Source organism: Taudactylus pleione, unplaced genomic scaffold (assembly GCF_031769625.1).
Source record: "Taudactylus pleione unplaced genomic scaffold, aTauple2 ptg000089l, whole genome shotgun sequence".
Lineage (NCBI taxonomy): Eukaryota > Metazoa > Chordata > Amphibia > Anura > Myobatrachidae > Taudactylus > Taudactylus pleione.
In genome coordinates, this window is record NW_028284491.1 from 12849826 (window position 1) to 12860982 (window position 11157).

The 11157-nt window shown below is 37.2% G+C and overlaps 1 protein-coding gene across 2 annotated transcripts in view; it reads left to right on the forward strand.

Moving 5' to 3' along the window:
• HOXC4 (homeobox C4) overlaps positions 1-9140 on the forward strand; it is an 80179-nt gene extending 71039 nt beyond the window's left edge. The window contains exons 4-6 of one of the 2 annotated variants that reach the window (XR_015878039.1): positions 917-1002; positions 6312-6580; positions 8083-8168. Coding sequence is in view for 1 of the 2 variants with exons in the window: in XM_088469193.1 (XP_088325319.1) it covers positions 6997-7543; positions 8083-8426 (891 nt within the window). In the remaining variant the exon portion in view is untranslated. The other variant, XM_088469193.1, reaches the window with a different exon arrangement.
• Positions 9141-11157: the final 2017 nt, after the last annotated feature.

Consider the following 11157-nt stretch of genomic DNA (forward strand, 5'->3'; position numbering starts at 1 on the left):
TTTTTTAGTGTTATGTTAGTTTAAAAAAAAACTAATGTATCTTTCACAAAGATAAAGACATAGGTAAAACAGGAAAATCTAGCTTGCTGTATCCTCTTTTATGACTACTAATTAACCTAAACATGGCAAGACTTCTATTATTCTCCCAGCACATTCCTGTATCTTTTATTAGTCAGAAAATCTTTTCACCACCTTGGACCTATTTTCATCTCCTACGATCTCTTTGATGTTTCAGAACTTTTCCTGTACATCAATAAATCTCTGTCCACCTTCCAGGACAATTCTCCATGTGCAATTTAGCATTTTAAGATCTACGTTGTTCAGATACTTAAATAATTATTGTATTTATGAATGGGGTCTTTTAAATAAATAACATATATAGCCAGCTGAAAATAATAAAGTACCAGCTTCCCTTGGTTTGAATGATAAAGCAGGGTGGTGGTGGTGTGTGTATGTGTGTTTGTGAGGGGGGGGGGTCCTTATTATTTACAGGTTTTAGTAAAGCTAATCTTATTTATATATTTTTTTTTAATGTCATTTAAATAATCGGGGAAAACTCTCGCCACAGTTATATATAACATTCGCCATTGTTCCTACATTGTGGCCCCAACTATTTATAACTTACAGAAACTTTTAAGAGATGAATTCTGGGGATGGGGAGCCTGCCCTGGAAACCTTGTAACTAGGATCAGTTTTTGCAGCCCTTATTGGCGTGTTTCTGGGTCGATCTAGGATATAATAAAGCGATTATTACCAGCCATACCCTTCATATGCCGACCTGGACAAATCATTTAAACTACTGCTTTGCTGGGCAGGCTGAGCCTTGGAAAGTTCAGCAAATCCCCTTACGAGACAAGACAGGATCTTCAATGAGTTAGTAATGACGATTATTTAAGCCTGTGCTATATTTTTTCAGCAGGCTGCTCGCTACCCAACAGTGGATGTGAACAGAGGAGGGAGCAGATGTGAATTATGGCACTTATTGAAAATAGCATCCCCTTGGTAAATATTGAAAATCACCTTACAGGATTTCTTTTATACTTTGTATTTAGACTGCGAAATAGACTTCAAAGACTTTAAAGGGCAAAAGGTAGAGGCAACAGGCTGGGAGAGAGGTTTGCCAAAAAAGTGAAAACATTGGATCTCGTCCTCCTACCTCTCAGCAAGATCAGTGCCCTTCAGCTACTGATAAAAACAGTGTTTATACGCGATTCAAGTAGTGTTTATAAACACACACATACAGGCACTTGGGCAAATCAAGATCAAAGGAGTGATCTAGAAATATGTATTTATCAATGTTTCTGCAAGATCGGTCTCATCACTCTCTTGATGGCCAAACACTGGGATGTAATGATGGACAATAGAGACCTACATACTTGAATGCAGCCTTATATAAATCCTGAGTACACGGGACCTCTACTTGCCCTCAAATTTAGCCTGATATCTGCATACATCTCCCGAGAGATTCGCTTTGTCATTAAATTGATTCTCAATTGCCTGATCTGTCAATAGTAGCAGAGAAAGCTGCTTGTTTGCAAACTGTGTTTCAAACGTCTTGTGGGTTTTTTTTCTAACCGAGTATATGGAGGTAATATCTCCTGATCTCTAGGAGTGTATTGATTGTGTATGATCGCTGTAGTGTTTATTCAGCAGTGTCAGGGTCATTTTTATACAAACAGGGTCATGTTGGTAAATACTGCTTCTTATCACGTTGCACGTATGCTCTCTTTTACACCAAAGCATACATTTTAAACAGCAACTCTTATATGGCCCCTCTATAAGAGCCCCATCATCATATAAATTATAATAGATAAGTGCTTATTAGGGTTGCAGTTAAGTACATCAGATAACATTGTGTTTGTGAAATCAGAAGCTAAATGACTGGTACACTTCATATAATAAAGCTAATAGTCTACTGCCTGTAACACAGGACAGTTCCTCTAATGTTACCTGGACTACCTATCAAGCACCCAAATGCTTGTTGTAGTAAGATAACACGAATATCCCGGTCATTGCAGCATCCTATGTACTATAGTATCAGCAGTATAATATGTAATTGTCTCAAACTATTTCAGTGTTGCTGGTATTAGCACTATTTCAGTGTTACTGGTATTAGCAATAATAAAGTACCATACGCAATCACAAACATGTCCCTTGTCCTGAATGGGCCACTGCTTACAAGTTCTATAATATTGTTCCTCTCATACTCACTATCAGTAACAAGTTACTGATTCCAGAGCATGTATACTACAAATACTATTACACCAACTCGGCTGTAGTTTGGCTGCAGACAATAAAATAGCCACTTATTTATCATGAACAGAGTACCTCTTTTACCTCTAACGAAAATAAAGCACTATATATTCTACCATAACTACATATATATATATATATATATATATATATACACGTGTATATATACATACACACATATGTATAAATATATACATATGCATACATAATCTATTTATATACATACACACACATATGTATAAATATATACATATGCATACATAATCTATACATATAATATATATATATATATATATATATATATATATATATATATTTAATGTCAATGCCCAAATCCCATTCCCCCCCTTTTTTTTAAACGAAAGTCCAAATTCTTGTCTGCATTTTTCTTTTTTTTTTGTCAATCTATATTAAGTATTATTTTTTGGTCAAATGAAAATCTGTCCTCGTTTACCTGTGACATAGGCACCTCCGGTGTGTCATATAATCTATATGTAAGTGGCATCCTGAGAAGAGAAGGGTGTCACAGCGAGTGGGTAGCTGGGCTTAGTACCAAAGGATGAAGCCTTTGCAGGGTTCATGAACTATACACCCTTTGTGCACACCCAGAACAAAAGCAAAGATATTTGCGATATAAATTTAAACTTTATACCAGCTACATATGCTTCTGTTGTGATTTTATTTGTATTTATTTTTTTAAAAAAGGGACTAAAGACAGAAAATAATAATAAAAAAATAAACAACTTTTTTTTCAGCATAATAAAGAAACATCAAATTACTTTGCCTCTGGCTCCCATTTTTCCCTTCTACATTATAACTAGTTATTGAACTAGCTATAAGATCTAAAGGCCATTTGTGCGGAGACAGATTTCAACTGAGTTGTACCATCAATATTCTGTGGCAGTGACCTATTGGTGGAAGTCAAGCAAGAGAGGTGAAATTCAGGTCACGCTGTCTAACCAGTATTAAAATGCGTGCACTTTATGGAAAAAAAAGCACACTTTAAACGAGATTTAAAGAAAATTGAATTCCACTATGAGATTGGAATAATTTTTGCATTCTCTCTACAAACACAAAATGCATTTTTAATTTTTCTTTCCTTTTTTTGTACAAGGGAGGAGGGAATAAATAATTGCATTTTTTTTCTGTCTTCAGAAAGAGGGGCAATATTAAAGTACTGAAAAGAAAAATGGATAGAGATGTGTGTAGCAACCTGTCCTTTTCTTCAATTTAAAGCAAAAATTATGTAATCAAAAAATTTACATAGCTTGAGTATACAAAAAATCTTTATATCATAAAATACCCCATATAGGCAATTCAGGTATCCACAGCTGGGTCACTCATAATAAATATATTGCATCTGACTTTTATATTAAAATCAGTTTCATAATAAGAAAAAATACACATAATCTGGGTTTTGTGATCAGGGAGGGAGCTGGCAGAATATTGTTCTACTAAAAAGAAACTAGAAACTGGTTTATTTTTTTTGAAGCATGCACAGATTGCTAATTGTGAGAGGTGTAGGTTAGCAAAACGGTCAGTATGGTAATAGCACCTTCAATGAACCCTTAGGGACAATAGACAGTTATTTTTCTTCAGAACTGTCAAAAAAGACGCTTTGTGCTGAGTGTTTCAGCAACTCCACAGCCAGAGAATTTTCCACCCTCTTTATGCAGTACAAAAAGCAGAAACCCAGAGCATCTTATCTGCTGATAGAGGAATCTAACTTCTAGATTTTACCACCCAGTACAAAGTGTGTACACAGTCCCCCTCACATCTTCTTGTGTTGGTAAACTTAATCATTGCTATTTCTAGATGTGCATCCAGATACATTCTGAGCGTCACACATGCCCTGATTTCCTTTCTCTTCATACAAAGCTCAGCAGTGGTTTTTTTTCTAAATGCTGCTTTCTGCATTAAGATGTGGATTCCAGATCTGCACCCTATTCACAGTCATGCTTGCTTAGTAGTTAATGAAAGCTTCTTGCAGAAAGAGAAATGGCTTGGTAGGTGCTGGGTATATTTGTTACAACAGGAAAGCTGTGTGATTGAGCTGGGAGTCTGCATAAACATATATATATATATATATATATATATATATATATATATATACAAATAGATAGATATATTTATCTATCTATTTGTATGTAAGCAAGCAGACTGATTGGGCTAACACATAACAGGTTTCATTCAAAAGGGTTTACAATTGTACGATGCAGCCGTTGCATGGTTAAAATGCAAAACCGATTTCATTTATTTAAATCGCACTTACCTAAGAAATCTCTTCATAGATTCATCATGTGACTTATTTGTTTTTTTTTTAAGACGACTTAAAAATTCTAAGTCTAAATAATAGCCAAAAAAAGATATATATATATTTATTTTAACACTTCCCATCCATTTTTTTGATACAAAGTAGATGCTAGCTTTCTAGCATGAGCCTCGTGATGAATAATATTCTGTACACATGAATGGATAGTGGTGAGAATTGGATGAGGAAGCAGCACACGACTAGCCCATTGGTACACAAAGGCTTGAGCAAAACGTAAAAAAAGTGGACACGTTGTATTATCAATGAAGGGAGACATTAATAAAGAGCCAGGATCTCATGTACTAAAACAACATAAGAAAACCTGAGATAGTCAGAGTTCAGATATCTGATCTCTCACACAGCAATCCTGAAGATAGATTCAAATCCATCCACATTACACAAAATAACTTAGCCCAGTGGGCACTTAGAATAAAAATCGCCATATTAACAACACGCAGATTTACAACTGGATGAAGTTATAACGATTGTGGCTTCATAATGGGAATTTTAATTTACAGCCATTTCACCTCCCCCCCCTTCCCCATACCACCTCACCTCAATATCCACACCAAAGTACCAGACACCAAGAAGGCGCTTATATGCACCCTGTAGAATCGAATTTGTGTGAAGACTGCAGTCACAGATTCGTCTCTAGGGGGGTATATGGGTGATGCTACAAACCTCTGTTTAAGCATTTTATTTATTTATTATTTGTCTTTCACTGAATACACTGTCATGAAATCCTTGGCGTTTCATGTGCCACTTCATTCAGCAGTCGTTGTAAGTGACACTAGCACACTAACAGGAACAATGTACACTTTAGTTTCCCCTCATCCACTTTTGGGCTATTGGAGAGAGATGTGAGGGTGGGTGGAGTGGATTTAAAGGTGTAGATTAAATAATCATAAAATAACACATTATTACATTTCCTATAAAGACCGAACAGCCACCGCAGAAGGAGCAAGTCCCAACCAGTGCAATCCTCCTGCCTGATTTATTACCTTTTACTGCCCTATAAAAGCTGTTAGAACGAACCTAAAGCCTGCAACACCGCTGGCACACTTACTCTAATAAATAAAACATAAACAGCTAACTTTATATGTGTCACTTTTATTGTTATCAAGTAAAATATTGCAATGCCCTACAAGCTATGATTCTATGCTATAATTGTTATCAAGCTGAACAGGGGAGCAATCAGATATCTACACTCCCATTTGTAATGCCTAATCTAAGCTCTTGATAAAATACTTAATTGTAATAGCTGTGTGCTTGGAAATGTTTACATAAATTCCCAGGGTTTTTTAAGCACTATATTATCTGCTGAACGTAGGATGTGTGAAATAGAGGCTATGAGGAGATATAAGGAGAGTCCCTCTCCAGTCATTTTTGTCTACTTAAGGAGGAACTACGATGGGCCCCCCTTGTAGGTGGAAATCGAATTGGCAGACCAGGTCCTCCATCCTATGCAGCCTTGTTATTACACTGGGTAGTGAGTGACATATCTATCCTGGTTAAAGTATTATATGTTGCCAGGAGTGGGATATAGACAAGAATACAGTGTGAAGTTTTGTGGTCAGCTGCAGGGACAAACACAGCATCCATCCCAATAAACACCCATCAGCAATCTAGGAAAACACAATCACGCCATTGAAATTGATGCAATGTAATTTGTCTGTATATGTGTAATGTGCTTTTGAGCATAGTGTCAGGTTTGCTATTAACTACTACTTTCTTGTTGACTATTCAGTGCGAAAGATATGGAAAGAGCTACCAGCAATGCACAGATAAGTAATTCAATATCCACCAGCCAGCTTCCAAGAATGCAGCTTAAATGATACACACTGTACAAATATATGCACAGCCCTATACTAAGGTATACAATATAGAGAGAGCTGGAATGACATTCATGTTCTTACTCCTGATCAGATTCGGTTCTGTCATTGTAGGGTGCCCTGCCTGGGGATCGGAATCTCCTGGGCTGAAGCTGTGACACAGATGACACACAATGGATGGCAGGTAAGATACTGAGATACTGTGCAGTATTTTAGGACAGATAGCAGAGAGGGTTCCCCTATCTTCTAATATTGCATTATTCTCTGTGTGCATGTTCCTGTGTGTGTGTGTATGCTTCTTCTTACAGAGGGAGGGTGCACACTCTCCACCCACCTCTAGTATCCATTTAATGTGCTCAAGCAGGTCTATATCTTCCTTTTTTTGCAAGTGGCAACAAACACATCCTTTTTGTCTTATCCCAGATAAGCACTCACCAGAGCATAGGGGCTTATATAGGGAGAGGGTGCAGCGGTGGAAAGGGGGGAAACATCAAAACACAACAGCAAACATGAAAAGGGGGAAAAAAATTGATTTTAAATAAGGTTTTGGTTCTTTATCCGGGGACTAGCATGCAGGATGTGATTGGCTAGGGGAGTCACATGGTGAAAGTAACTTTACGGGGTCGCCAGCTAGTAGGAGGGCTTTATGGAGCAGAAAAACGACAAAGCGAGAAAAATTATTTTCCACTCCAGAAATTAATGATCATGAGTTCGTATTTGATGGACTCTAACTACATCGATCCGAAATTTCCTCCATGCGAGGAATATTCACAAAATAACTATATCCCAGATCACAGCCCGGAATATTATAGCCGGTCCAGGGACACTGGGTTCCAGCCTCACCACCAGGAACTGTACCCTGCAAGAGCAGCATACACAGAGCGGCAGTACAGCTGTGCCAGCATCCAGACTCCTGCCAACCCTGCCACACAAACCAGGCTCCATGGACAGAGCAACAACCACCTTGTAGGCAAAGCCCAGATCTGTGAGCTTCCCACCCCATCTCTTTCCACCAACACCACTACCTCCACCACTCCTTCCCCAGCACCCCCAGCCTGCAACCAGCCAAATTCAGAGCATCCTACCAGCACAGCCACTAAACAGCCCATAGTCTACCCCTGGATGAAGAAAATACACGTCAGTACTGGTAGGAAACTTTTCTTCTCCCTTATAACCTCGCTCTTTCTTCTTTTTTTTTCTCTTCCCTTTAAAGCTCAAAGAGTCTTTGGGTTAGCACAATTGAACTGGATTTACGACTACGAATGGGTAATTACACCCACCATAAATTTTATAGCCAAGCCTGTCTGGGCTGCTCCAGCCATGTGCTTCATTCTGTGCTCTCTATGTGGTGTGTGTGTGTGTTGGAGAGAGAGAGAGAAAGAGAGAGAGGGAAAACTCCTATAGCTTTGTAAAGGGTGCATAAATAATTCAGCCTCTTTGGAGCTAAGGGAACCCCCTTTATAATAAAACAGAAAGAACTGGTTCCTTAGAAGATTTTTTAGAAGACATTTTAGCAGATGGTCTTTCCCCTGGCTTGCTGATACCTTCCTGTCCCTGATAATCTGTATGCCTCCATTCCCTGCATCCTCTCCTGATTTTCTCCCCCCCTGTCTGCTTTCTCTCTATCTATCTTTTCTCTCTCTCTCTTCCATGGCTATCCTCCTGATTCTCTCCTTTCTTTCTCAGTGAACCCTAATTACACTGGGGGTGAGCCCAAGAGATCCAGAACTGCATACACAAGGCAGCAAGTCTTGGAACTGGAGAAAGAATTTCATTATAACAGATATCTAACCAGGCGAAGGCGCATTGAGATAGCCCATTCCCTGTGCCTGTCGGAAAGGCAGATCAAGATCTGGTTTCAAAACAGGAGAATGAAATGGAAAAAAGACCACAGGTTACCTAACACAAAAGTCAGATCCACCGCATCTTCCAGCGCCTCAAATAACATAATTGCTTCCAATTCTGCTCCCAATGAGGATCTAACGCAAAGCTCAACTCAGGATCAGCGAGAGGATATTACAAGGTTATAAATACACCCAAAAAAACACTACAAATGACTGAATATTTATAGAATCTAATAATAATAATAATATTAATAATAATAATAATAATAATAATATATATTTTGGTTCTTGTAGTTTTTATTTCTTGTGCGTTGGAAATCTGAGAGGTCTTTTGGATCATCAAAAAGGCTTTAAATGCATGTCACAGTGCATGGAATCAGGCTCTATGTAAAGTGTTGTTTTATGTTTATGTTTGTTTGTTTTATGACAGTTTTGTCTTTATTTATTTTTTTAAGGGAGAAATACAAATGTTCTGTTTTAAGTGATTTTCCTCAAATGGGGAAAAAAATACAGGGTTACAATTTTACCCTTGAAATATTTAAGATAGTAAGTGTTAACAATGGTAGAACAAATAAATCAAATATGGAGGTGGAAAGAAAATCGTTTTTTGTATAAGAAAATAGTATTATTGTTATTATTATGTGATAAGCTTATTTCGAATATAAAATAAGTAGCACATAAAACAGGAATCTGTGATTTTAAATTAAATGCCATAATGTGAAGATATTTAAAAGAAAGTTTCTAAGTCGCTAGATAGATCCATTTTGTTGTGGATACTGTGTTTTATTTTATTTTATTTTATTTGGTTGAGACTACATTGTACAAAAAATGCTATGAACAGTCCTAGTGTAATGTGAACGTCTGTTTGTTCAATAAAACAGTGAATGTGTTTTAGTTTAACCTAGGAGTCAATTGTCTATTTTAACTGTTACATTTTCCCATTGCTCAAAATGTTTCATTTTGTAGCAAACACATGTTTACTGCAATAAGGACTATACAAGTGTATCTTCTGCAATGAATCCTGCACATTCTCACCAAAATAGTACAGTATACTATGTAACAATGGCCTGTGAATTCCTAGTTCAGTGTATGATCATAGTGTAGTGTTGTTCGTATACTTCAGTGTGAGTGGCTCTTTTTAACAAACTGTTTATTTATATTTTTCTTGTATTTAAAGAAAGAAAGAACACAATGCTGAACACCGCTTTTGTTCTCATAAAATTATATTATTTTGGGACTGATCTATAAGAAATAGCATGAGGTGTTTTTACAATCTGCTATTGCTGTCCTGTATTTGAATGTGGGACATGGGCTATTAAATAACGTATTTGGTAAAGCTTTGTAAGGTCTCTCTTCAGTGTAAATAGCAATGACCCCACTGTGATCTCCCTGTCTCAGTGCAGAGCCTAAAGGTTTTCTTTTTTTAACTATTTTGCGTGTTCTGTCCTATCTATTGTAGCAGAAGAATGCAAAAGACCAGGTAGGCCTGCACAGCCCAGCAACATGACACACAGCAGGCTCCAATCACTGCAAGAAGTATACATATCACTGTGTAGGGAAAAATCTGCCTTAAATGTGCATTATTATTAACAAACAGAAATGTGCTCTGCTTGGCAGTGGTTTGGAAGAATAATGTAAAGCCCCACCTCATATAAACAGACTTACATAGCTAGAGAATACTATTCATTTTCTGCACAATATGAAGACTATGCACATAAATCTATGCAATGCACACATAAATACAAATATTATCTATTTCATATCTATCTATCTATCTATCTATCTATCTATCTATCTATCTATCTATCTATCTATCTATTATTTGCTTAAGAACAACTGCAATAGGAACGTTAAAGGTGGGATGAACTATATGGGGTGTTTTATATATAATTATCGATTGGTGGTTTATAAGGAAAACACATTTTGAACCAGGTTTGCAGCACACATTGGATTCGATTGCATTTGCTTATTATAACTTAGTGTGGGTTTAGGGACTTTCTCCATGTGTGACATCTAGGGATGTAAGATCACCCTTTCTGGGACTCTCTCTCTCTCTCTCTCTCTCTCTCTCTCTCTCTCTCTCTCTCTCTCTCACTGTCTCTTTTGTAAACTGCTTCAAAATTTGATGAATTAAAATTGAATGTCTCAGGCAGGGCGGCTTGAATAAGATGAGGACTTTTGTACTCCGTTTGTCTTCCCAGAAAGCAGCGGGTACATTAATCAAGTCTCCACTATAGGCTGCCTATATTGAATTAAGAAATAAAATAATATCAGGAGTATTTAAAAATCTGATCATGTCTTTTAAATATTGATTGAATTGGGAAGATCTAGCTGGGAAAATATAGGGATATTTGTCCTGCATTGTCTGTTCTGGGATTTTCTATGTGTTCCAACTCCTGCCCCACAGTCATGGCAATGACGCTTGTACGATTCTTGCAATTGTCTTATGAATGCATTAAACATGGAACTAGAGGAAAGAATTCAACAGCCACAACTAAAATTCACTGCCTTCCACCCCAGTCTCTGTGACTTCTTTCTCAGCCTCCTGATGCCTTCATGTTGTGAGTGTGAAAAGGTATTTTATTGAAGTTCGGGGGTAAACTGTAGCAAACAGGGTTCATGCAAAGGACACATTTTCTATCCCATTAACTTTATTTTAGGCTTGCAGCCTGACCTCTAAACCTCGCTGACCTATGCAGGTCTCACAACGTGTATCTTCTATGTTATTCTACATGGGGTAAAACATCCCTATTACTAACACTCTCCAGAAGCCAGAACTAAAAATGTTTGCACACAATTTAAAATAAAATAAAATCTCCCATCCTTAGCTTTAATATATTTACTTCTCTTCAGAAACTGGATCTCCCCTCCTGGTGTGTGTACAACATGATAATAAATAACTATATATAACACACAG